We start from the raw sequence: 27113 nt of genomic DNA, 5'->3' as shown, positions 1-27113 counted from the left end.
TATATTTTACCTTCCAGTATTGCACTTAAAAAAATGAAGAGCAGGAGGTGATGTTTTTATTCTTGACCCGTTCTTCTGCCTCCTGATCTGCAGGCGCTGCGGGTGATGGGCAGGATCATGCGGGAATGCTGGTACGCCAACGGCGCCGCACGGCTCACTGCCCTGCGCGTCAAGAAGACGATTTCGCAGCTCGGCGCGCAGGAGGACTCCAAAGCCTGACGCAGCTCCCTGGGGGAGGAGAGGGGAATGAATTCTTCTGTTCATCTTTTAACATGTGATATTATTTTTATTTTTGGTCTACCTCAGGTAACGTGGTTCAGTATTCAAGTGCCCAAACCAGCGCACTGGCATCTGGCTTCGTATTTGGCCACTGGAAGGGGCAGCTTTTGACTCATGGTTCGTATTTTGTACAGCAAGTCAATGACTTGCTTTGGTTCTCTAATTAGACACTAAGACACTAATCGCAGAAAAGAGCGTAAAACACCACGACGGTGTTAAAATACCTTTCGCTATTCCGCTTTTTATCCTAGTCAAACCCCAAGCGTATTGGAAATAGCTGGTACTGATTAAAGCCTGTTTGCATGAGAAACCACATATTTTGTCCTCAAACCAAGTAGAAGACCAAATATAATCCAGCTTTTTACATATTTTTACACAGAAATCTGAAAAGGGGCTGTCAGTAAAATGCATTTTTAAATACTAATTTTGTCATGACCTAAGCAAATAAAAAAGATGAAAATTCCACTAAGTATATTTATTGTGAACAAAAGCATCTAGTCAGTTTTTTATTAACTTTTATTTTTATTGCCTTGATTTCATATACAGTATTATAGTTAGGATTTGGAGTTATTTTGCTCTGTTCATTCATTGAACAATATCGATCAAGGCACAATTTTTCTTTTTAACGGTTAGCAGGAAAAATAATAGAGGCAATATTTTTCTGATAGATACGTAGGGATGGAATGTGAGAAATTCTACCTAAACTGAGAAAGTATATATTTTTAAGCAGTGTCTTGCCAATCTGTCACTAGTAACATTTTTTTAGTGCCTTTTGATGTTTTAGGGGGAAGCTTTAACAAAGTTAATTCTTGGAAAACAGTTGAAACCTGCAGAATGCACCCGCACTCTGGACTGGTCGCTGTTTGCTGTTGCCTGTCATGGCCTAGGGACCTGCCAAAGGGTGAATTTAAAGTGCTGGTGGCTTTGCACGGTGCCAGTACAGCCCGTTCAGAGGTTTCATACGGGTTTCGGTGATAGCACCAGGCTGGTGAAAAGTATTAACATCTCTAATCATATTTCCGTAGTACTGCAAGCTATCAACAGCGGGCTGCTTTTTCAAAATTCACTGATGTTCTGGCACTTTGTGAATTCTGCCCCACTCCACAGTCCGCACATTTGAAGCTAGTATTCTAATGTTTTTTATAGCCAAGATGATACATTTCATAATAGTATGGTTCTTTAAATGTTTCTGAATCCAGGTGATCCATGTAAATTAAACCTAGAGATGTCAAAGCTTTGCAAAAATTCTGTGTAGCATGTGCAGCTCTGTGGAAGTAAGCTGTTGGCTAATTAAGGTTTTTTAAGATCAATCTTTGACATGAAACCTCTTGAACTGGGGCTCTTACGTGGAAGAACGGGTTAAACTTTTACTGAGTGGGACAGTCAGTAGTATCAGTACTCCATGTTTCATCCTGACACACACCCCCCAGGATATTAGGGACCCTTTATGGATGTTAATTGCCCCCTAATTAGGCTCTAATGCAGTTTACCTGTTTGCACTAGTTGATCCTGCTTGTGTTAAATAATGCAAGTCTTTGCATGGTCTGTTAGCTGAAGGGCGGGGAATATTTCTGCTAGGTTGCTAATAGATTTTTCTCCAGTATGCTTTCTGAGATATAATCAAAGTTGTCTTACAGATTTAATTCTTACGTGCTTCAGTTGCATAAACTGCAGCCGGGAGCTCAAGAGACACATACTTTCTAAGCTGTGTGAGGGGCAATTGTTGCAACTGTGTGATGTTGACTTGAGTATCAAAAAGATTTGCAAACCTAAGATCCAGCATTTGTCCTTGTAGAATGTAACTTGAAAAAAATCCTCGTGTTAAAAAGGAACATTGAAAGATTATTTCTTTTTTAAGTGGGAAAAGGAAATGTCTTATCCATTGAAATCAACTCTTTTTGAATTTGCAGAGTAAGGTGTCTAAAGTCAATGGTAGCGGAGTAATTTTACATAGTATTAAGTCTGTTTCTTCAAAAGTATTTAAACTGTGCAGGTGAGATGAACTTTTCAGAATTGCTTTAGCACTCAGGAAGTGCCCAAAAGGAAACATCCATCTTTCCAGAGCTCCCGGCACTTGCAGGCCCAGTCAGCTCTTCTGAGAAAAAAAGAATCAAATGATTGCAAACAACCAGAGTAGCATGTTAAAATATGCATTAAAGCCAGTCATTTAGAACAATTAACAACAAGGAGAACCTATGAAAGACTGAAGCCTCCTGAAGCGCCAGAGTTGTTGTTCAGGGTGACCTGCCGGGGTGGGGTACCCGTGAGCCCGGGGAGCCCGTGCCCCTGCCCGCGATGCCGTCCCATGGGCGCAGCACGGCCTCCCCGCGCGGGACTCTACATCACGAAACACCAAGTGGTTTAAAATAACGCTGAAATAACTGAAGGAAATCATTTTAAAACAGAAAATACTGTAGTCTCAGAAGGAGAATGCAGCAGAATCAGGTTCCTCCCAAGTGCCCCGGCCCCTCCGCTGGCGGCAGGCGCGGTCTCGGCTGTTGGCAGTGCGGTTCCTGGCTGGGCAGGTTCAGGCTGTTGGGGGGGAGCGGAGGAAAGGTGGGTGTTTGCTGAGTGGTGTAAGGGAACCGTCTCGATAGCAAAGCCTGGGATGTTTGCAGCAGCCTTGATGCAGTAAGACGTGTTAGCGAAGACTTGATCAGTTGCCATGCAAAATGCAAGATGACCAAGGGACATTGTTAGCGTCTCTTATACCACTTTTTAAAAATTTTTTTTTTTCCTAAAATGGAGGCATTCCTTGAACTTCACGGGGCGAGCGATCAGAATGCTCTCTAGGGATTTTTCTTCCATTTTAAATTCAGTCCTATGCACTTTATATGTCTTTTGAAAGTATCTGTGCCCTTGGAGTGTATCCAATAGCTGTTCCTGGGCGTTCTTTCCCTGTGAACTGGATCACACGTGGAGGAATTTGGTGTCTGTGCAGAAGCTCCTCTTGGTCAGGAACTGTGCTGGACTGAAGTTGTGCTGTGAAACTAAAGAAGTGTGCTTTTGGGCATGAGGTGCTGTGCTGGCCCCCTCCCGGGGTAGAGCTGGAGGATGTTTAGAGGGTTTAAGGGATAACACGTTAGTGAACTGGTGATGGGGGACGGTACTACCCGCTGCGGATCCGGCGCTGCTGCCGCTGCGGGTGTTTCTCGAAGCCCTCTCCTGCTCTGGGGACCGGGCTGTGGTCTGTGTGTGTTGTGTTTGCTGAAATAAATGTGGTCCCCGCCTTTGTGAGGCTCCTGTGGATGTTACAGTTTTCATTTACACCGTGGTGTAATGGAAAGGGCAGGATGCGCAGGGGGAGCTCACCAGCACAATCCCACGCTGCTCCGTGGTTCCTCCGTGGTTGGCCCTGGGGTCCACCCTTGCTTTTTCCTATCCGTTTGGTCAGTCTTACGCAGTGGTGGATTTTGAGGCTGTGTTTTTTCAGTTTCCCTCCTGGAGTCTCTGAAAACTGTTGAACAACCCTGGAATTTGAACAAGACCCTTTTGGCGCCAGGCTGGGAGGTGTGCGGGGGGGATGCTCTGCGCAGCCGGTCTGGCTCAGCTGCACCTCTCGGGTCACACCTCCAGACCCGGGAATACTTTAAACCTTTCCTGTACATATCTCATGGCATGAGACATTATGGTCTGCCGTAGCTTTTGACTTAGCTCAATATTTTTGCACTGGTTTCCTTTTTTCTTTTGTTGTTGAGAGGTAAATGTATGTTTTAGCGAACTGGAGTTAAACAGAACTGAGCCAAGGGGCTGATGTTGTTGTACTGGGCTTTAAGATGTTTGTAAGCTGTACACGCCTTCTAAAATAAAAACAAAACCAAACAACAAAACCAAACAAACAACAAATCCCCCTTGTTTTAGTGGCCTTTTCCCTCAATGTAGATTTGTCCTCTTCAAATTTAAGAACAGAGGTTATGCTGAGACAGTTCTTTGAGTTTTAGGGAGGCTTAGGTTTCTTGAGAGCTTACTAATGTTCCTGCTAATCTTCATTTAAAGCACAACTTCTTAAGCTTGTAAAACTTCTCAAGATCAAGGATGCTCAAGACCAGTCACCACATTTAGCCTCTCCTAATTGATGCTTCTAGTTTGGGGGAGTTGCTAATATTTTAGATTTGCTTCTGATAACAACTTAAAACTTTATGCATGGAATATGAACTGAAAGGGAAAGTTAATTAACATTTTCCCTAGGACCTATTTTTTTTTTTGTTCCCTTAACTGCTCTCCCCAAATGCCCCTTGAGAAATTCAAACTGTAATCTCTTTTGCACTTTGCTACTTGTATAGTCATTTGTATTTAACCAAGGTCATTCCCTTGTGTAACCCCATAATGAACCTTATAATATTTTAGTCATCCTTATGTCAATTCTTTTTTTTTTGGTAATAGAATCAGGAATTATAAATAGGTTTGTGTAGAAACATGTCTAGTCCCTACAACAGGTCTTAACATTGAACAGAGCAAGATCTTTTCGTGGTCCCTGTCTGCCTGGATCTTCTGTGGCTGCTGATGGGCTTAGGGATGTCCCCAGCACATCCTTGCTAATGGGAAGGAAGTTTTTGTGTTCCATTTGTTGCTGCTGAGAACGGTGTCTGGCGAACTGCCTCGGCACTACAGGAACATGTTTAGCACCGGGGCTTCGGTCTGTGGCAGGTAGCACTTCGGCAGGGCCCCCCCCGCGCCGGGGGTGCCGCTGTGAGGACGGGTGGGAAGACGCTCCATCGCCTTGTTTGTGGTCTACGCAGCAAGCGCCCTTCTGCATAGTGGTGCGCGTCGATGAAGGTTGCGGCTCCCAGGTCCCTCCTGTGGTACTCCGTGTAGGTTTTGTGGAGCTGCCCTCGGGCTGCGTGCGGAGCCCCGTGCCACCGCTCGTGGTGCTGCCGGGAGCTGGTGGTCTCCTGTGGATCGGGCGGGTCTTACCTTGGCCGAGCAACGCTGCGCCTCTGGGACTGCAGACGGTGTGGTGGGGCCATCCCTACATGTGTGCTACCCCGATCCCTGGGAAGCTTCTAGGGAAAGACATCCGTGTTCTGTTTTAACAGGCAGCACAGTTTATGAATGTATGGGAAATAAGCATTAAGAGGTACAATATATTTCTACAGAATATAAGAAATGTGCAATAAGTTGTAACTTATACTGAATGTATTTTTGGCATAAATAGACTGAATGTATTTTGAATGTAGCTATTACATTTGTGTCTAAATCTGCTGTGGTTTTCAGTCCCCAAAGAGAAATGTGTAGTGTTTTGTCAATCTACAAACCAGTTTGAGTTGTCTGTTTTTTAAAGAAGCATTAATATTTTATCTGGAAGTACTGTAATATTTTAGAGTTTAGTATAGCAGTACAATGCTAAAATTCAGCCTTCATATTGTGAAATACCTAATCGAGTGTACACTGCAGCAAGTTATTTTCAGAACTATTGCTAAAGTTATTGCTTGGTATTGCAGCTACCCTGGATGTAAATAATTTGTTTAAATGTTGTATTTTGTATGCATATTTTACATAGCAGTATACTTTAAGAAAGACGTGGTGATTTTAATAAATTAAGCACCCTCTGCCATTGTGTTCCTGTGAAGTGTAAACCTATTTTTTCAATGTTCTTTTTGTGATGGGGGGAAAAGGGTGGAGGGCTGTTTCAGGTAGCTTGTAGGCGCTGGAGGTTTCAAACGTGAACGAAAGCTCTCGGCCAGTGCGTGCCCCCAGCCCCTCGCCCGGCTGGGATGGGGCGATGCCACCCAGTACGGGGCTCTCGGAGCTCTGCAGAGACTGGGAAAGGGCAAGCTCCTGCTGGCCACCGCGTCCTCGGCTTCCCATCACTGCTCCTGGCCTGTGCACTGCAAGATGGGGGTAAGCCGTGCCCCGAGAGGCATCCTCAAGCTCTCCAGACCCCGGCGTGTAGGGAGGCATGCGGCGATGGTGCGTGAGCTCTGCCTGGCCCTTCCTGCTTGCCCGTGTGCCACCTGGCAGTGGACGGGGGGGTGCACGGAACATCCAGCTCACAGCTGGAACATCCAGCTTCTGCGCATGGCTGCGACGATCCCTGATTCTAGTAAGGGAGAGGAACCGGCCTCAAGCACCAGTGCTGAACCAGAGCCTTCTCTGTGCCCTCCTGCCTCCCCGTCTGGGAAATGGCAACTTCTCCCCCAGGCTGGAGAGATCCCCTCCCTGAGACACAGGGTCACTGTCTTGTACCTGTGGGGTGCAGAGCCTGCTCTGGGCCTCAGCACGCTGTTCTTGCTGTGCTGGTGGGAACTCTGGCTGAGCTGCCTTTCACACAAGAGTCCCTGGACCTGACTCTCCCAGCTATTTAGGTTTTCAGTGGTGTAAGTCTGAGGGAGACCTACCCGTGTAGAGCACCTCAATTTTGAAGTCTGCTGGCTTGAAAACCCCCCTAACGTAACCATAACCTAGGGATTTAAGTCAGGCTTTATTCAAATTAAAGGCATGTCAAAATGAAATCCACCATGCCACTACCCAAGAGTATCAAGACTTCCAGGGCTTTTGAAGCATACTGTGGGCTTTTTTTTTCTTAAAAGGACCATTGTATTATAGGCAATTGTGAGTTTGGTCCTTCTGCAACAGATGGTGAGCTCATAAGTGCACTCTCAGTTTTTGGTAACTGCACATTTCAAGGAGGTTTTAATTGCCAGGTCTGGTGCTGGCTCTGATCCCAGTGGAGCAGCCGCAGCCTGTGGCTCGTCCACAAGCGTTGGCTGCCATCCCCTGGCCAGCACCGGGCGGGTGCCTATCGCCTGGGAGAGCAAAATGCTGCTCTTCAGCAGCCTGAGAAATTCCTGCTTCCTCGGAGGTGCCCTCTTCCAGCTCGTGTGGAAGGGGGAGTGGGTCACCCCCATGGTGCGGGTGCAGCATCCCGGCTCGGCAGCAAATTGCCGAGGGCTTTCATGTGGGGAGAGGTGCTCGTGAGAAACTGCTCGGTGGGGGATTTGGGTGTGAAAGAGAGAAAGGGCTGGTTCTTCATTTCCTTATTGTTAGGTAAACCAGCTCCGCAGGAGTCCACAGGAGCCATCGGTACCACCCTGGTAGCCGAGGGAAGAGCCAGCTCAGGGGCCTCTGAAGGTTCGGGTTCATGTCCTGTGGGGGATGAGGCCTTGCTTGCTGCTCCTGCCCCGGCAATGAGCGTGGGCAGAAACCCCGCAGGCAGCTCAGCCTTAGGAGGATGGATGCATGAGCTCTGCTTCTAGGGCATGTCCCACCCTTCTCTGTGCTTTTTAGGGTTGGTTAACAGTGAACTCAAGTGTAAAGCCTTGCTGAGACACGAACCACTGCTCTTTTATTTGTTGGGGTGCAAGTCCCCTCTGAGCTCTGTAGCTGCTGTTTCCTGTCTCCGTTACGCTGTGAGCTGAAGTCATAGAAATGTCAGACTAGAAACTGCTGTAACTCAGCGTGCTGTACAGAAAGGCTTTGTTTCGTAATGGAAATTGTTTATAAAGTTTAACGATTTCTATGACTTCTCTAAGCAGCTGAAGGAGGATGTATACATGTGCACTAATTAGTATTGAGCACTTGCAGAGTGTGCCCGGAGAAGCGTGCATCCGCACAGGACCTGCCAAGCACCTGCCCTGTCACCGGCGAATTCACAGCTATGGGAATGGCACAGTCCCCTTGGAAAAGGACTGTGGGTTTTAGAAAGCTGTGGCATCTTGTTTTCTTTGGAATATTTATTCTTTCTTGAGCCTGATGGACTGTGGGAATTTAGGAAGTGTGTGAGTTCATGAGAGCCCAGGAAGTGTAGGTAGACCATAAAGAGAACAAGAAAAGGGAGAAAATAGCAAAAATGAGCAATCTGCAGTCAATAGGCTGTGGCATTATTATGCTGCAGAGGCAGGATCTCTTCCTCTTCCATTAAGTGTTTGATTGCCTCTTAATTATTTGGTATAAATTTAATTGCAGTCTCTGTCATTGCCTGGGCATCCTATGGCTGCAGCACTCTGGGGGGTAGGACACCGTTTTATGCACCTGCCTCACAGTTTGAGGACTTTGGAGACCAGAAGCAAGGGACTATATTTTAAGGTTCTGTCAGTTTAACATTAAAGAATTTACCTTAGATACTGCTGTCCTTAATACCAGCTGGGACGTTTGCCAGAGCTCCAGCTGCCCGGGAGCCGGGGAATGCCTTCCCGAGAAGCACTCGTGTGTCACAGCACTGCCCCCCCTGGAGCACCTGCCTTTGCTGCTTGGAAATTTAGTTCCAGTGAAACCAGGAACAAATCACAGGGGGTAAAAATCGGTGTTTTGACATTTCTGGCCCTCTTGTGGGTGCAGGGGCCTCTGCAGCGGGAGCAGAGTGTGAGGAAACAGCCCCATAAAGCCAGACCGTGCTGGGTTGTGGTGCGGTGACATGAGCCAACGATGGGCTTCGGGTTCTGCGAGACTTACGGGCTTTGTCTCATTCCCCTCGGGGCTGGAGCACGACAGCTGAGGAGCCCTAACTTACAGACCTGCACCACAGCAGGGGCTGGGTCCGACTGCTGGCTTGGTACTAGCAAAATTATGGAAAAAATTCAGACAAAATTGATCCTCAGCTGAGTTTTCATAGTGGGGGGGAATGTAAAACTAAAATCTACTTTCTTTTAAACCCTTTGAGATTAATTTGAATAACAAATAAGATGAACACAGATGAAAACTTATCTTTTAATGAGACAGCAACATGAATGGGATGCTACAGCACAGCGGTACTGCAGTTGTCTGAGGATCTCCAGTTATGAGCAAGCAGTTATATATATTATTGTATATAGGTGCGGCTGAGTGCCCTTTGCCTGTGCCCGAGAGGGGGTGGAGCTGCTGGGCTCTGCGCCCTAAATCAACTCCCATCAGAGGTAGCAGAAATCCCCTTTAACACACCAGTTTTGCTGTCAAACGTGTTGACCTGCCCCGGTCTCACAAACCTGGTGTTGCCTTCCTGAAACACTTGCCCCACGGTGCTCAGTCCCTGGCTGAGGGGAGGTCCTGGCGTGGCGGGGGTTTGCTTGGGGTAACTTTTGGGGTCCTTCCCCACCATGGAGGGGCCCAGCTCCTCTGCCCTTGTGGGCAGGACCCCAGCTCTGTGACACTGCACACAAACTGCTGAGCTTCGTGTCTTCTTGCATGTGTATAAAACCTCTCTGTAAGTGTTTGTATGCAGACACACCCGCTCACATGTATCATATGGAAACATGAAAATCTCTAGTGCCTTGGTAAAATTGAGAGGTTTGTTGGAGTTTTTGTTTTCCATCTGCAACTGGTTATTTTCCTTAAACGTCCTTGGTATGTATTTGTTTAAAAATGAACTGTGCAGATATTTGGCGTAGTTCTGTATTGCTGCTCGTGTCTGATTCATTATAAAACACCTTTCTGATTTCATTGGTAAGTTAAGGAGGAGGCGCTGGAAATTTCCTGTCTCTAAAAGTCACCAAGATTATTGCTTGGGATAGTTATCTTACACTTCTGCAAGTGTTTGAAAATCTAATCTAAAATGACAGAAACTGAGGTTATGCAGAGGTTAGGAATCTAAACTTTCAGGACAATTCCAACCCTCAGCAAGAGGCTTGTTGTTCAAGACATCTTTGAAATGAGCCCTATATTCATATCTTGGTATTCTGAACAATGTATGTTTTGATTGGGAAAGCAGAGAAGAGTACAGGGGATAGATCGACAGCTCTGCTGAGAGGCGTATGGGTGACACTCATTTGGGTACTCAAACCGTTATTCTGAGTCATTGCATGGTTTGTCAGCTGCTTGTCAAATGGAAAAGTTGGTAGTACAAAGGACTAGGTACTTAAAATTTGTCTGCATGTTAAAGTGTGACAATACAAAACCTTATTCGAAAAATATGGAGAGAGGCTGTTTGAAATCACGCAGCAGATTTCATCACAGTCGCAAGGAGGGTTTGTGCACTCATAAAACAAGTCTGTATCTCAACATACAAAATTATTCAGATTAGACCAATTTCTGGGAACATCCTCACGCTGCCTTTCAGCAAGATCACCGAAGAACCCAGCTCTCTTTTCATTAAATGCAAATCCATCCTAAGTCTGTGGTCGTCCATCCAATTGCTTTAATGCAAAGTCAGTCCCTTAGTGTCACAACAGTTTTAGTTTCCTTTCAAAAGAGCTAGAAATTTGTGGTTCAAAGAAGCTGTATCTCAGAGAAATGGTCAGAGCAGAGCCTGGATGTGCCTGGGGCAGCTAAGCCTGACCTAGGAAGGGAACGACAAGGAGAAAGCAGTGAGCCCCATTTGACAGATAATGTTGCAGTAAAGCAGTCATGACTGAGCTACCCAAAGGCGTCTCAGCATTGGGGCCCCTCAGGATGGTGCTGTGCCCTGAGTCTCGGGCTGAGGGCACAAGTGGGAGCTGCTGCAGGGTGGTGGGGATGAGCTCTGATGTGTGGCAGGAAGAGCCTCTGCAGACACTGGTGCTGGAGATGGTACTTTTGGGATGTCTGTAAAGAGACGGGGAGCTCTGGGACTGGAGGGGCTGAGATGGGGATTGGCCAAGGACTAGATCCCCCTGGAGAAGCAAAGGAGCAGCGCTCTCTGGTCTCTGAGGATGGAAGACGAGGATTTTCTGCTTAAACCTCCACAGGAACTGGCAGGAGACAAGGAGAGCCCTGCCAACGCGTTTCCTCTGCTCTTCCCTTTGCTGTCAGCATGGAGGAACCAGCGCTCGTGTCTACGTTGGCACCACGGGCACACTGGAGGGGACCAGAGGGATGGAAGGATGGTGTGTCCGTGGCGCTGTATTGCTGCTCTAGCACTAACAGCGTGCTAGAGAGGTCTGAAGCGCAAGATAAACATCACCTGGCAGGGCTGCCAGGCACCTCTATGTTTCTGCGTGTACTTTGCTTGGGAGTTCAGCGCTGAGCTGGGCTCGGCTGAAGAGCCGCAGAGGTCTGTGTTGGCGGTGGGCAGCCCCCAGAGCTCCTGCTCTGCCTCTCCGGGGTGTTGTGGTTGAACAACCACTCTACTGCACTGCCCCAGGACTCCCGCCTGCTCCTGGAGAGGACCTGGGGCTCGGGCCCGACGCAGAGCCAGCGCTGTGCCATGCGGGGAGGAGGCTGGAGCGGAGCATCCCTGTGACCTGGCCTGCAAGGCGTCTGTCGGTCTGTGGCCGATGGGGTGTGGGTGAGGGACGTGGGGTGCGGGGCTGGTGCGGTGCACAGCATCGCCCCAGGTTGGGGGCAGCACCTGGCTCTGGCACCACCGCCCCGCTCTTCGCTCTGATGGGAGATTTCATTTGTTTCTTCTCTCGGCTTGTTTGGAGATGAGTCACTCGGTTTCAGAGACGTAAAAGAGGGTTGCCTGAGGAACTGAAATGCACTTTGTTTGTTTTCAAAGGCACTTATCAGGGTGATGGTGAGCAGGAAAAGGGAAGAGGTTTTGAGTCACCATGGTCCTCACATTACTCAGCGTGTTTAGCAAGCAGATGCTACCCCTGAGATACAGCTTACATTTCTCAGGAAAAAGGAGATAGCTTTCCCCCTGTTGTGCATTGATTTTTTAACATTTTTTGTCTGAAGGAGCACGGTGGAGGAGGTGAGAGAGACACAAACTGCGAGCAGGGTCAGTGCCGCCCCTTATCCTGGAGGGGTTCCCCCTGGATCTGCCCGGCAGCTTGTTCTCCTTTTTGGAGGTGAAGAATGGAATCTGAAATCATCCCCGTGGTGCTGCTGTGATGTGCAACACAGACCTGTCCCCATCTGTCTGCCAGGAGAGGCACAGGGCCCGCAGGGACTCGTCACATGTCACAAACCCTCCTCCAGGTGTGTGCACCAGATGTTTTCTGATGGGGTATTTTTCTCTTGCAAGATGCTGGGTTTTCAAGGGATGAATGTTTAAGATGGGAACATACCAACACTTGGGCAGTCCAGGGCCATGAGCAGATCCCCTGGAGCAGGGGCAGCCCCGTGTCGACGTTCTCCTGGCACAGGAGTTCCTGTGCTGCGGCACACACCTTGCCCAGCGGCGAGGAGGGCAGAGCACGGGGGAGCGGCGCGAGCTGGGACAGTTCAGTGTAAAGGGGGAACATTACCCAGAAACATGAACTTCTGTGGCACTGATAGCGCTTACAGACTGAAATAGTTTGAGCTTGGGCCAGAATATGTTATTTTTTTCATTGCAGATAGCTGCCAAATATAAAAATGTTTCAGTGGCCATATTTTAAATTGGTTATACTGAATAATATATACTAACGCTACTCCAGCCTTTGGCTGAAGCAAAAAATGATGTTCCTCAGGATCCCCAGGAAGACACGGGTAGGCAATGTCCTTCACACAAACACCCAACCATGTCTGTGGGCTGGCTCCCTGGGCAGTTACAGGCCATTCAGGGCAAGGCATCAGGACTGCTATGAAATAAGAATAAAACCAAAAATCCTTTTCACTATTCTATCCCAAAGCATTGCCAACACTGCTTCAAAAGTGGAAAATACCATTCTCCTGCCTGCTGTATCACCAATATCTCCTGCAAAATCTGGATTTTATCTGCTGTTTGTCAGACTAGAAGCTGGGTGCTGGGAAGAAGTGCTGGTCTGCCAGCAGCTGCCGCCTTCTGGGTTGGCAGAAAACCCCACTTCTAAAGGCAGGAGCTGTGCACCCATTCAGCTGGAGGAACCTGGGGAGGCAAGGAGGAGAGGCAAGGTTTGGTCTGTCGAGCTGCAGGAGGCCTCTGGGTCTGCGCCTTGGCTGCTTCGGATGGCCAAGGGGAGGTCTCCCCAGCAGTGCTGAAACTGCACCCAGAGAGGGTCCCCCCACAGTGTACTGGTGGTGATTGCTGCCAGCCCAATTCTGCAAAAGGTCCTTTTTTTGGTGAAAACTGGTGACTTCATTTTTTTAAAAATCTTTTGTGACGTGACAACAATGTGGAAAAAATTCTTTAATTCTCATCGGATGGAAAGATCACCCCACACAGGGCATAGCTATGTGCCTGCTTTGCAAAGGAAGGCATTTTCCAGGCTCGATTATTCCCATCTCTTCTCCAGTCTGGCACTGCTTTTTCCCTCTGTTTCGCCCCCCTTGGCTGGACAGCCTGCCCACCGCTGGCGAGGAGCTGATTGCCCACAGGGCTGTGAGTGCAGGTACATGAAAGGTGTGTGAAATGTTCTCCGGGTTGTCCTTTTGGGCACGGCAGAGCACCTCGAAGGGCATGGGATGGATCCTGGCTGGTTCCCAGCACAGCGGGAGGAGCAGCCAGTGGCTATCCCGTGCCGGTGCCGGTGCCAGGCTGTGCTGACCGGCGGTGTGGGGAGCGAGGGGGAAGGCAGCTCCTCCCTGGTGAGGTGACACAGCAAGGGGCTGGGCGAGTAGGGGGAGGAAAATAAACTTACTGTGTCAGAAAGATGATTAAAATCAGCCATTAAAAAAAAATTTAAAAAGCAAACAAAACCCTCCTGTGCTAGGAGTTAAATTTTACTTATCTTTTAGCTGAAAGGCCCGTCCCACCATGCTCATTGTTTTATTTACTCTGAGCTTCTGCCAAGATCGTGATGTGATCTGTAGTGCTCTGCAGTCCAAAACCGGATTGTTTCTAGTATAAGAGGAGACACAGGTTTCTTTTTTTAATCGATACTCATTTCAGAAACTCATTCTGCTGCTTTCACAATCCCTTACTTGAAAGCTGTTACCTTTCCTGTGGGTGGGTGCTCTCGGCCGCAGCCGGACGCCTGTCCCCGCGCCGCCTCCGCCGCCAGAGCCATTATGAAAGGCACAGAAACCAGCTCTGAGTTCCCCCTCGGGACAGCGCGTCCCAGGCCTTGCTCAGCTTCCACGAGGTGAGCAGAGACAGAACCCGACAGCCCTCGCCCCGCGGTGCTGGCTGCCCCCCTCCCTTCCCTGCCTGTGCCCCGCGCTGCCTGCAGCCCTGCCAGCCTTTCCTCTGGGTGCCCGAGGCGCGGACAGCGATACGTTGTGAAGGTGCATAAAAAGTCTCTACTGCAAAAAATGAATGTAACTTGTACATTTTTATTACTTCCCCGTTTTGATAGCAATAGCCTCGCTTTTCCCCTGCAAAGGTTCAAATGCCAGCGAGGGTTAATCGTGATGAACTCTGGTGCCTTTGTACATTTACCAACCCTGGTATTTCTCCAGCTGACTCAGCAAAAAATGACAGCTTATTTTAGATGAGCCAGGATGTCTGAGCTTCCTCAGCGGCTGCTCTTGCCCACTGGCAGCGGGCAGTTTTTTCACTGTAGTGAAAAAATTTCACTGTAGTGAAAAAACAAACCAGCCAAAAATTCTGAGCTGTGAATCCTCCCAAATGTGTTTTCTGCTGGGACAAAATCCTTTGGAAGACAGGAACCCCCTGTAAATCTTGAGCTCGGACCCCTGGCAGGTCCCTGGCTGCCGGCATGGCACGTCAGGCGGGTGTGTGGGGCCGATGCCTGGGGGGATCTGGAGGGCAGTCGGGGTGTCGCTGGCCATCGCACCTCCCCTGCCCGCCTGGCTGGGCTCGGTGCATGGCCCCAGCCGGGCACAGCGTGGCTGCCTCCCCCTCCACCTGCCTGCAGCCCCTGCCATTGCCCTCCGGCCCCGGCCAGTCGGGAGAGGTGCAAGGGTGCCGTCTGGCCAAGGCTCTCTCTGGCCCCGTGCCTGCCCCCGGCTCTGCCAAGGCAGCCCCTCGTGTCCCTTCCTTCAGGCCCTGCGTTTACTTTGCTGTTTGCTGCTTTGCTGGGTAAGCCCTTGCTCCTTACCAACATGCAAGCGCTGTGCTGTGGGCATTGCTCCGCCCTTGCTCTGCGGTGTTTTCAGCTCCTGCTCTCAGGCTGTGGCCTTCAGTTCTTGCTTCCCTCCCTGTGGCTGGAAAGTCACGCACTGGCACCGTTATCCAAAGAAAGCATTCTTCTCCCATCTTTGCCAGAAGGTAATTTGAACAATGCAAGGGATGCTGAGCAAGTGAGAGGACGAACAAGTTGAATTCAGGCAAGTGTCTGAAGCAAGTAGTGCTTTAAGGACAAATTATTGCAGAGAGAAGAAGCCGTTCAGTGAGAATTGTTGTGTGCAGGAATGAAAAAATTAAGCAGATTTCTTTAATTGCCAAGCCTAATTCTTAACTCTCCTATGAGCACAACACATACCGAGCGCCCTGGTGATCTGCTAGAAGAGATTAACGTAACGTGCACCTAAACCACAGGTCACGTGGCTGGCTTTCCGGCCTTGTACTTTTTGATTGCAGAGAGACGAGCGTATTTTAGTTTCCTCAGCCATGCCACAGAGTTTAGCAAAGCTGTTTTGAATGTCCTTCCACCGAGATGGCTCTAAGGCGGCTCATTCAGCAGAACCATAATGCCAACTTGGTAGGGCTCGGTGCCGGCCCCGCCGGTGGGGACCCAGCTCTGCCGATGGACAGCAGGAGGATCCAGCACCTGGCCAACACGGTGGGGACACTGCCCCGTGGGCGCAAGCAGGTATGGGGACACTCCTGTGCTCCGGGAGCCGATGGCTCCTTCCTGCCCGGAGAGCCGCTTGCTGCCCGCGTTTGCAGGGACGAGCAGAAAGGGTCGAGTTTTCCCGAGTGACCCCCCCAGGGTTCACTGCAACTCCTGATTTCAGGGTGCTAGAAGGATTCCCACCGGGCGCCTTTAACTGGTTGTGGGATTGCAGTGAAATCTTTGCAGCGCTGGCAGCGTGGGAAGCTCTTGGGAGGAGTGAGCGAAGAGGCGTTCTGCCTGCGGGGGCTTGGGCGCATGAAGTGCTTTTGCAGCCGAGATCCTGCCCCAGCTGCGTTTCTTCTCCATTTACAGCAGTGCTGCGCATCAAAAGAGGCTCTTGCTGTCCGGGCGTTCCTTTAAATCTGCATTTACTTCAGTATAGCGGCCTGGCTGGGTGTCCTTTGTTCTGCGATGCTGACAGAAAGCGCCTACCATGAGTTATTTCCATCCGGATTTTGGAGTATTTTGCTAAAACTGTTGGGGCTGGTTGGGCTGTCTCTCTCAGCTGGGCGTTTCTCCCAGAACAGCACATTTCTGCCATTCGCAACTGGATTCCCACAAAACTCTTGCTGTTGCTGTAAATTGCCAGCTGAGCAATCCCAGCTTTGGTCTATTTGTCTGGCATGAAGAAGCCTAAATAGAAAATGTTTGAGACACATTATAATCCAAAAGTATTATCAGAAGAGTGGTACATAATATCTGTGCACTTAAGGCTTTGCTTTGTTCAGTAACGGAAACGCACTTAATCCTTTTCTTTGCACAAGTGTGGGGAGATAAAGGGAAGCCAGAGCCAGACTAATCTTGGGAACGCTGCTGCTGGGTGGCATCCAGCTCCCACGGCTGTGACGGAGCAGCCCTTTGTGTGGCAGCTGCTGCCCGCGCAGGGGGAGGCTGACGGTCACGGCTGTGACGCGCCTGGGCCAGTTAAAGATGAATTCCAACACGGGCGTCAGGCCCAAGGCCGGCTCTGCACGGGCTGTGACCGGTGCCAGGTGCTGCAGGGCCCAGCAGCCCAGGCGAGCGCCCACCATGGGCTCTTTCACCCGCCGTGCCGTTTATTATTATACATGTGGCCTCTCCCCCCTGTCCTTCCCTCTCCCCAAGTAAATGCATGTTTATAAAGTCGGGTGTTTCTAGAGGTAGTCAGGCTGTGGCATCATTTTGTACTGCTGAAGGCATTTGGCCATATTGACTGCAACCATTTCAGTGATACTATAATTCCTTATTCATGGGTCATTTTTATGGGAAGGATCAACATTTAACACTGATCCTGGCTTTTCCCAGAGACCCGTTCAGGCCCAGGCCTACCCAGCCTGAGGCAGGGATCCCGGAGGCTCGGTGCCATGACCATTCATGCACTGGCTCGGAAAAGCTACGCAGCCGCCGCAAGAAACTGCAGAGATAACTGGCTGATTTAGGTGTGCTTTCTGCCTTTTCTGATGGGCATTAAGCTTATAAACGCTCACAGATTTTTAGGGGAAAGGTACAAAAGAAACGTGAGGTCTTAGCACAGCAGAAATGTGATTTGGGCGCACTAGTTACAGCGTGAAGGGGAATGACGGCAATCCCCGGCCTTCCAAACCTTGGAGCCTCACCTGCTTCAGCATTCTGAGGGGTCCCTGCTGATGGAGAGACGCCCCGGTGCTGTGTGCCCGTCAGCACCTCGTCCTTCCACAGGAGCCCAAGTGCCTGTGCACCCCGAGGATGGAGCAGCCCAGCTGCAGCTCGTGGCCTGGGGTGGCCACTTGCCCAGCCGTGGCCCTGGCTGGCCCCTTGCTCCCCAAGTGTGCCGCAATAAAGCCAGGTGATCCACAGAGAGGGAATATTCCTTCTCTTATTTGGAAACACAGGGCTGCCATGTAGCTTTCATAATTATGCAAAATAAGAGGATTGGGGACATTGCAAGGAGCAGTGGGAGGTCCATCTCCGATGGCCTGTCCATGCAGGGGTTCTCTTGAGCAGTCGTGCCTCTTGTCTTTCCTATTTCTACTGTCCACAGAAATTACACCTCCAGCAGTTCGGGAAGGAGTTTCCTCCTCCAAGCTCTTTTGCTGTCAGAAAATTTTCCTTGGGATTCAACCTGAATTTTCCCACTTGTTCTCATGCTTTTTCACAGCAATCTCTATCACGCTAAACAGCACCTTGCTGCCACGGGCTCTTCCACTGCTACAGGCATCTCCCAGCCAAGTCACTTCTGGTTCCAGACCTCTCTCCCCCTCCGAAGTAGGTGTCTGTGAGCTTATGACAGCAAATTGTGAAGGTGTCAAATTATCACCCCTGTGCAAAAAAAGCCTTGTGTTGCTTCTTATATTGGCTGGTGGTAGCTCAGCTCTCAGTTTTAACTTGTTGCAGGAAAGATTGGAGAGGTAACAGGTGGCAAATTTTTTTCTACTGAAGTTGGAACGGGTACTGCATTACCATCTCCCAGCAAGGATGCCCAGATGTTTTCTGGAGGTGAACAACTGAAACAATACTATGATGTACTAAGAGTACCCATGTGGGGTTTTTTTTTTTTGAAATACACAATTTTATATTTAAAAGGTTTGGAAAAATGAAAAAGCTGACCTATAGCCAGTTTTCCAGGGCTTAATTTCCAACATAAGAAAAAGAAACATGAATTCCTTCAACAACAGCCTCTTGCAGGTTAATGCAATCTTTCACACCAGAACGTGTCACAGTTGCTACTTCATCTTGCAGCAATGCCAGTTAAACGTCCTCCACAGGCATCGATATCAGACCTGTTACTCTGTAAAATTACTCTCTAGCTCACTTGGAAAGGAACCATAGGGTGGAGAAAGTCTTCTTGGGCAGGAGGGAGCACCCCTTCCAAGCTTTGCAGGGAGCAGTCAGTGCGCCCAGAGGCTGCTGACTCTGCCTGTGCCTGACTGAGCTCCCCGCCAGCATCTAACGGGTGGCTTTGGCCATGACGATGGGTTGTCTTGCATCCCAGACCTAGCTGCTCTTCCTCCTGATCTGAAAGTTTAAATTCTCATTTGACTGAGGGAGAAGGCTGCGTTGGTGCAAGCTGGTGCTGGGATGCCACCAACTAGTTTCAGTTTTTCTCTAAACTGCTGATTTTAGCCATGTGCCTCAAAGAACCATGAACTCACTGACCCGTTTCCACTCCCATTTCTGGTTCCAGCTTGCCTTAGCCCGATCCAGCTCCTTGGGTGACTCCTCCAGGCCACAAAGGTAGGAAGATATTCTTCTCTAATCACTGTTATTTACTTATTCTGCATGAAATGTGTGTCCTGGGAATCTTCCCATTTAGCAGCCCTCATGCAATAAGGGTGCAAGGCAGAGAGTGGTGCTCAACACCTGGGACATGCAGGTGAAATTGTGACATTCAGTTTGAGTCAGCAAAGAGCAAGCACCACCACTGCAGCATCTGGGGGAAGGCGTGCTGACACCCTGCTGGCACAGGGAGGGGCAGTGGGGGGACACGACTGTTTTGGTTAGAAATAGAGTGCACGAAGCGCAGGACCCCGGTGTTCATAGGGAATTCTGTGTATTCTCCTTCCAGACACCTCGTTGCTATATTAAAAGAAGATAAAGAGACGTTTGGGTTTGAAATCCAGGTAAGACTTACATGACAAGTCGATTCGTTTAAAAATAAAACATGGTGCAAACTCGTAAGTGTAACATCCTCAAAATTAAGTTAAGACAGCATAGAGCAGAGAAAGGTATCTGTCAGTTCCTCGTGAAATTTGAAGACCTTACAGCAGTGATACAGAACTAGGATGCATTTCCAAGGAATTTTTTAATAGCAAAGGTCACAGATGAGAATTTCTGGCCTGCTCACAAGTCAGAGCCTTGAACGTAGGAGAAATCTCATCCAAATATGAGGCAATGTCAATGCCTTCTTACCTCCGTAAGTGAACATTTTTGGGGAGAATTGTATATGAGAATATTTTCATATAAAAAGAGAGAGATCAAAAAACTCCCTCTCCAAGTAATACCTTATACTAGCATTTTACCACGTCCTTTAACATATATAGAGACATACATATTTTTGAAGTAAATGTACAGTATTGGTATGGTTTTTAATAAATAACTGCTAAGCATGACTTTTGGGGGGCTAAACCATATAGAAAGACATTCTCTTAGATGTAGAAGTCAGTAAATCATCAAATAGGAAAAGTAGAATCTTACTGGGTGTACTGCTAATCGGAGATTATTGTTCTGTAGATTTTTGTAAGAACAGTAACTCTTAGATCAGTAAACCTGCTAAAATCCTGGTTATAAACAAAAAATAATCCCAGGAATAAAAGGATGTAGTTTTGGGAGCAGTGGGATGTGACAATACCACAGAGCTCTGGCTGACAGTGGGACCTGCAGGCAGGAGCCCGTTTCTGTGCCCCCGAGGCCCTCCCACGCCCCCCTCGGTTTCGGTGGCTGCTGCGGCAGGGCATCTTCAAAGTGCTTGCCTGTATCTGTGCACAAAGGGAAAATAGTGTTTTCAGTGAAATGAGTGTATGAGGGAAAAGCTTAACTTTTTCAAATTTGGTTCTGTGACTAATGAGCGGGTAAGCGTTCAGCTTGTAGAACAGTGGAGAGCTTTCAGAAGGGAGGATAATTGAGTCAATTATTGGGCTTTTGTATAAATTGTCAGGGCAGATTTTCATTATATGTGACGTTCTGATAAAAATAATTGTTCTTGGCACATTTTCTTCCTGAATGTACATTCAGCACGAGCACTTCACTAGAAAGTCCGGGCTATGGAATGGCAACATCTGTCTGATACTAAGGATAAGCCATTATTTAGAAGCTATAATTTCATTACTACAAGTTAAATTTAGGCAAATCAGAACAAGATTATGTGAAACTCTAGGTCTACCATCTGCAGGGAGCACATGAGAACTGCAGTGATGGCCGAACGCCAGAGCTTCTCACATGTTACCGCTTCTTCTCCTCCTTCCCACTCACGGACCAGAGCCTGGGGCGATGCGGACATGTGGTAGCACGTCTGTCCCCTCAGTGCAGCCACCTCAAAGCTAGATGTCCCCTCCAAAACCATGGCCCAGCTGTCTGCTGCTGTCCGTGAGGAGCAGAATGTACACGAGAGGGAAGTCCACCCTCCTGGTTGGAGTGCTTCTCTTGGGGCCATCAGTCACACGCTGGAGATGTCCAGTCTCCTGGTGGCTCTGGCAGGGACGATGAGACACCTCTGTCCAGATGGCTCCAGCTGGGTGTGACAAGCCCCATCCCCCTTGTCCAGCTTGTCTTGCTCAAGCTGGCCCAATCTTTCAGGTTGGTAGGTGAGACCTACCACTCTGCAATAAGTAAAAATGAAAAAAGCAAGTGTGACCTGCAGTGGCTTGTCCTCCAAGACCCTCGTGTTTCACTTGGCACTCTTAGTTTAGCCAGAAGTTTTAGTGTTGGTCTAAGGGCTGAAATCACTGCCTTGTGATTTGGCCAGATAAGCTCTGAACTCACCTGGTCTTCATCCTTATTCGTTCTGTGCTGACTGAGAAATTTGGGAATCTAACATGACTTCTTCTATCTGGCTTAGATGTGGCTGTCATAGGTTTTCAGGAAGTTCAGCTTCAGTCTTAAATTTCGGTAGGAAGATGTGGCTAAATACTGATACCTGCATGTAAGCAAGAAGACATTTCCTGTCAGTGCAAGATCTGGTCATCACCTACTTCTGCATTTTTCTAAATACGTGTCAGCACTGATAATCACATGATGGATTTATACTGAGAATTACTTAATGTATGTTTAAATGTGTAAGTCAAGAATAAAAAGCACTTTTGAGGGAGTGTGGGGCTGTGTGTGGATAATGAGTTTAAGAGGCCAGAAGAGCCAAAGAAGAGGTTCAACTCTTCTTTGCTTTTCAGTTCTCATTCGGACCCAGTTTATCCGTCAGCACCAGCTGCCTTCACACAGCACTCGCCATGAGTAGGAGTCAGCCACCTGAACAGCCTGAGTCACCCTGCCCTGCTGCACCTGGGAATGTGAAATACCCTTCCAGACAGCAATCCACATCTGTGCTAACAGATATTCTTGACTGAAGTCACTCAGTTTTTCAGAATGAATAACCAACTTGCTTTAAAACTTTCTTTTTTTTTTTTTTTTCAAAAACAACATACAGGCATCTGTCAGGTGTCTGCTGTTCTCTATCATAAGAATGCAATTTCTAATTGTTAGGTTATAACATTTTGGTGTTCTCACTTGCATGATAATACACCCTGCTCATCACAGCCTTTTAATTCAAAAAAATGTGTAAAAAGGCTATTAGTTTTAAAAATTGTTTTCATGGCTTTAATATTGGTAACACTGTCACTTTGGTATTAACAGACTATTAGGTTTCCACACCAAAATGATAACTCCCTGGAGGTATGCACGTGTGTCTGCAAAATTCAAGAAGAAAGTCCTGCCCATCTTTCTGGCCTTCAGATTGGTAACTATTCATGTTTTTTCCTGCTGTGGGCGGCCTTGTCTTGCTTTTCTCCTAATTACTTTTATTGCAGAGCATGTGGAAGGCGTGCGCATGCTGCAGATGCTAATTTTCACCTCTTTGTATCTCTAACAGGTGATATCCTCGCCAGCATCAACGGTGTGAACACAGATGGGTTTAGTCACAAGCAAATAGTAGACTTGATAAAGTCTTCAGGGAACTATTTAAGGTAGGCATCCCTCCTTTTTAGCTTAATAGTCTCTCCCGCTGGAAGCCAAGAAAGCTTCTCATGCTACCCTGCGGGCCTGTGCTGTCTCAGGGGCAGAAATTCCCATAGGTTTGGTTGTGCAGCGATTTTACAGCAAGTGAGGGCTCGGGAGGGGGACCGGGGCTCTGGGAAGGGGCCCTGGTGTTGATCCCCCTGGTCCTTTTTCTCCTGCCCTTGCCACACGTTCGCTTGTCTTGCACCAGCACTGCTGCTGCTGAGGACAGGCGTGGGGGAGAGGGTTCGGATGGGTGGGTGCTCCCCATCCCCACCTGCAGCCACTCCTTGGGAACTCTGTGGCACCCTGCACTGTGCTGCAGAGCTGTGGTGAGCTGTGGTGTGCTGCGGTGAGCTGCAGTGCGGGGCCCATCAGCCCTGGCTGTGCTCAGCGCCCCTCTTCCATTCAGTGCCAACATCGCCTGCTCTTCACAGGTTAGAGACTGTCAATGGGGCCATGTTTCTGCGGAAAATGGAGCTCGAGACCAAGCTGCAGTTACTGAAGGTAATATAATGAATTCCTTCATCCACTGCTGAACGCAGAGGGCTGTTGTGGATTCACTGCTAAGGGGGTAGGTGGGTGTCCTGGCAGGGGGGCACACACCCATGTGTTCCCTGTCACCAGCCCCCCAGCTGCGGGCCCTGTAATATTTTCTGTATATTTTTTTGGTAATACTTTCCCCCACAGTAATTTCGGGTGCTAGCACCCCAGCATGCCTCTCCGCTCACCCCACTGCAGCTGCGCAGGGGCCGGGGCTTGCCAAAGCCGGGACTCGGTCAGCCTGAGTGAGGAGTTTTTCCTTACGGCAACTCTGTGCCAAAACCCTTCACACAGGAGTGTGGTATTTTAAAAAGTGCGTTAAAAATCAATCTGGCAAGAATAACCCTCATGCCAAATGGGTTGGGCTTGCCAGGGCTGAGCAGCAGGGGCAGGGTTTGTTGTATGTGCCATGGCCAGGGGGGCGATCTCATATTTAGTATTTAGCATGTTTAAAACAATGTTCATTTAATTTGGTTTGTGCTGCATTTATGAGAGCACAGCACAGGGTGTTGTAATTTGCTGTGTGCCACTGATGCTGTAGATGATGGAAATGGTAGCCTGGGGGGCTGGAGAGTCCCAAGCTCTCCCGGTCTGCACTGGCGGGGTGCTGAGGCAGTGCCTGGCTGTGTGGGTCATGTCTTGGTCACCCTCACTTCACCTTAGAAGATGGTCGCAGCAAGGAGACCAGGGTGAGAGCTCCATGAGCTTGGTTTCCCCTCTGAGGCTCATTAAGCTGGTGGGGGCTATGGGGTTGCTTTTGGGAATAGCTGGGATGGGTTTAGGCGTTGCTCCCCTGCTGCTGGTGCTCCCTGGGGGCTGGGGCTGGGACAAACCCCTGCACCCCCATCAGGGTCTGGCGCGGTGGGATGGGTTGGGAGGCTGGTGCGAGCGCAGGGGCCGCATGGTGGGAGCTGGGGCGGTGGATGGGGATGCTGAGACTGCCCAGCCAGCCGGCAGACGTGGTGAGAAATGAGCCAGACCCCAGAGCCAGAGAGCTCATCGCTGTGTTAGTGAGCATGCAGCAGCAGGACGCTTCCATCCTGGCCACACTCAGTGCCCCATGGCAAGCCGGTCCCTTAGAAATCTGGATGAAATAAGAAGTAAAGTCACCAGAAATGGGCTATCCCTCTCCCCCCTGCTCCTTTCTGGGGAAATTATAACACCAACATCTCAAAATCTGCTGTGAAAGGTTCTGTTTCAAGAGGGGAGGTTTTAGATATCAGCTGTTTCCCAGAAGTGCCAAACCTCTGCAACGAGCGTTGTTACAGAGTAAAACACGGGTGTGTGCCTGGCCCTGCGCTCTCACGCCAGCATGGCTGAAGTGGAAAGAACCTAATTCTGTTTATAGCTGTCTCCGCTGCCTTATGGAGGGGTGTGCTCGCTCACTGCAAACCCCCATAACCGCAGTGAGACGGCGACGTGCCCGCGGGTGCTGAGCCTCAGCAGTTCGGCCGGGCGGCTGCTGCAGCCAGCGCAGCACCCACGGGAGGCACGGCCGTGCCGGGGGAACGGGCGTCCCGCCGCAGCGTTCTGACAGTCCCACCATTCAGTGAGGTGGGAGAAACCCAAGAGGTGGTTGCTCTTTTGGCTGGGTGCGGATGGGGAAAACCTTTGGGCAACTCCTCAGCATCTCTTGAATACAATTTCCTGGATTTAGTTGAATTAAAACTACTTTATTCAACACTGTGTAAGCTGACTTCTCCAGACTAATTCTCCTGAAGAGCTGTCATTGCTCCCGTTTTGCAGGTGAGCCTCTTTTAGTGCTGTAGGAATGGCAGTTTTGGGGAGGCTGGAGCCCCCTGTACTCCGGATTTGGGGATGGCTGCCCACCCGACCTGCGCCTGCCAGCCCCGAGGCACCAGCACCCCAACACATCGTGTCCAAATCCGCTGGGGAGGGGTTCAGCGAGGAGAGCAGCCGGGAAAGGGCTTGCTTCCCGGAGCCCTCGTAGATGGCTGAGGGACCCCCAGGACCCATTGCCCTGCTGGGGGGCTCCTGGGCCTTGGCGGGGGGCTGGGGCTTGCCGTGCCGGCTTTCATTTTGTGATTGATTTTTCCAAAATGTGGAAAAGAGAAAAAATGTGGATGAGGTTTGCCCACACAGACCAATTTGGGTGTGTAAATGTGTGGTTTGCCAGCCGGTCCTGCTGCAGGTCTGAGGTGCACGGGGTTCATGCAGATCACCGAGGAAGTGCCTCCAGGCAGAGGTTCACCTTCTTGTTGGTTTTTTTTCATCAGCTACGCAATAGTTTATTTTTACACCAAAAGCTGACCTGCAACAGAGGGAAAGAAGGCTGCTGCTCAGCGCTGGCTGGCTAGCAGCTGTAAGGCTGCACGGGGCGGTGTGTCCTCCACGGCTAGCTGCGCCATCCCCGTGCTGCGCTGCCGGACCCCAGAATGAGGAGTAGAGTGCCCGATCCTGGCCTGCTCCGGAGCCTCGGGGACTGGAGGAGGGCAGCCTGTGGAGAGCTGGGGTCCCGTGGGTGGAGGGGGGCAGCCTATGGAGAACTGGGGTCCCGTGGCTGGCTGAAGGCAAGCGGCACACTTGCCGGCTTTCAGGCTGCTTCTCTTTAAATCAGATTTGCCCAGTACCTTGGCCGAAGCACCCAGGGCACGAGTGGACTTGTGCTTTCTGCAAGGTATTTGCTAAACTCCAGGAAAACTGTCTTGATCAAAAGAGGAACACACAAGCGCTTCCTGTAGGTGACCTGTACTTTCTAGATACACTGTTTTCTTTACAAGCGTTTCATACTTCTGTGAAAGTGTATGAGTGACAGAGCCCTCTTTCTCCTCCACAGCAAACTCTGCAGCAGAAATGGGTGGAGCTGCGCTCTCTGCTCTTACAGGAACAGCGCTTGCTGCACGGTACGTTCTCGTTTCCGGGTAGGAAACCGCAGCGCTGCCGAGTCCTCCTGTGGAAACACTGTCTGATCAGTAAAAAAGCAGTTCTTTAACCTGATTTTCATTTGCTTTCTTTTTCCCCTGTTAATGAAGGCATGGGGCTGGCCCTGGGGTAGCTTTTTTTTCTGCGAGTAATGAATTTGGATGCTGCTTGACGAATGCAGACCGAAGGCTCTTTTGCCTGAGTTCTAGGAAAGGAGTTGATGTGGGTTGCAAAGTTTTTTTCCATTCTTACCTTGGACTTATCAGGGGAGAGTTTCGTTTGTTTGGGGTGTTTTTTTAAATGGGTTGCCCAGGGAGCAGCTTTAACCCTGCAGGTGGGGCAGAGAGCACCCCACAGCCGGGAAGCAGCTTTCCCCGAGGGAAAAGGGCTACTCCCTGCACCGAGACGCTGGGCATGGCGGTTCCTGCACTCCGGCCTCAAGTAGACACCAGTGAATAACGCTCCTCCTCGCCTTCTGCTTCCAGGGGAGGTGAACGACAACGCTCTGCCGAGTGCGCTGGAGCTGGAGGGGCCCGGCCTGCTCAGTGGCTGTGGCACGCCGGGACCCCTCTTGCCGACGCAGCCTCGCTTCTCCAGCGAGAGCAGCTCCCGCAGCCGCCTCAGCTCCATGACCCTGGGCAGCGAGGACAGCTTCTACCTGAGCGGTGCCTTCGAGGATTCAGCCGCTGAGAGCCTGAGCCGCCAGTCGAGCGTGGACGATGACTGCTTCTTCCCCAGGGACGGGGACGGTGCTGCCAGCAGGTCCTCCCTGCGGAGGAACCGCAGCATCAGCCTGGCCAGCAGCGGCTCCATGTCCCCGCTCTGGGAGGGCAGCAGCTGCACCAGTAGTTTTGGGACCCTCCCGCGGAAAAGCAGGAGATCCAGTGTCCGAAAGCAGCTTTTGAAATTCATTCCTGGCCTTCACCGGGCGGTGGAAGAGGAAGAAAGTAGGGTCTGACATTGCACCATCATCCTTGATGGCTGGGGCTGTGCATGTGGGACCGCTGCGTGGCCTGGGACGGGGGCAGAACTCGCCCAGAAGCGCGCAGGGTGGCGTGGCATGGCAGTCCTCCAGACAACAGTACTGATGATATTTAAAAAGCTCTGGGCTTTTTAATTATTTTAATTTTTAATCAGGGCACACTGTGGACCTCTTCATTAACATGAAAAATGACTAACTCTGAAATGTGAAGAACCTTTGCAGAACTTCCTCACCATACTTTAGTGTTAATAACAGTTTTTAATTGAATGCAAAAATGATAGCTATTTATTTCCTGATACTGAAGTCATAGTCTTCCAAAGGTCTTTAATAAAGCAAGTGCTTCGACTAAA

At 49.6% G+C, this 27113-nt stretch overlaps 2 protein-coding genes across 7 annotated transcripts in view; both read left to right on the top strand.

Annotated features, from left to right (window-relative positions):
- The window catches only part of ACVR1C (activin A receptor type 1C), a 41914-nt gene extending 36083 nt beyond the window's left edge, over window positions 1-5831 (top strand). For all 4 annotated transcript variants that reach the window (XM_074873896.1, XM_074873895.1, XM_074873894.1 and 1 more), the window contains one exon: window positions 94-5831. In XM_074873896.1, the coding sequence (XP_074729997.1) occupies window positions 94-219 (126 nt within the window). In that variant the 3' untranslated portion in view covers window positions 220-5831. The remainder of the gene's footprint in view (window positions 1-93) is intronic.
- CYTIP (cytohesin 1 interacting protein) lies at window positions 269-27113 on the top strand. Of its 3 annotated transcripts, none has more exons than XM_074873899.1 (8): window positions 269-396; window positions 18838-18887; window positions 19219-19273; window positions 21996-22098; window positions 22231-22324; window positions 22793-22862; window positions 25696-25762; window positions 26267-27113. In XM_074873899.1, the coding sequence occupies exons 1-8, from the start codon at window positions 394-396 to the stop codon at window positions 26737-26739; spliced, it is 915 nt and encodes a 304-aa protein (XP_074730000.1). In that variant the 5' UTR covers window positions 269-393; the 3' UTR covers window positions 26740-27113. The 3 variants fall into 3 exon arrangements, with proteins under 3 accessions (XP_074730000.1, XP_074729999.1, XP_074729998.1); XM_074873898.1 differs by lacking the exon at window positions 269-396 and adding an exon at window positions 11968-12033; XM_074873897.1 differs by lacking the exon at window positions 269-396 and adding an exon at window positions 15454-15671.

The sequence above is a fragment of the Strix uralensis genome, chromosome 6, assembly GCF_047716275.1.
Source record: "Strix uralensis isolate ZFMK-TIS-50842 chromosome 6, bStrUra1, whole genome shotgun sequence".
Classification (NCBI taxonomy): Eukaryota; Metazoa; Chordata; class Aves; order Strigiformes; family Strigidae; genus Strix; species Strix uralensis.
The sequence above is the reverse complement of the archived record's forward strand: the minus strand, read 5'-3'. Positions and strand labels throughout refer to the sequence as shown.

Coding starts and splice junctions, on each gene's coding strand:
- CYTIP (XM_074873897.1), top strand. CDS start 15,516: ATGGCTCTAAGGCGGCTCATTCAGCAGAACCATAATGCCAACTTGGTA. Junction 15,672..18,837: donor TGCCCCGTGGGCGCAAGCAG/GTATGGGGACAC, acceptor TTCTGGTTCCAG/CTTGCCTTAGCCCGATCCAG. Junction 22,863..25,695: donor CCAAGCTGCAGTTACTGAAG/GTAATATAATGA, acceptor TCTCCTCCACAG/CAAACTCTGCAGCAGAAATG.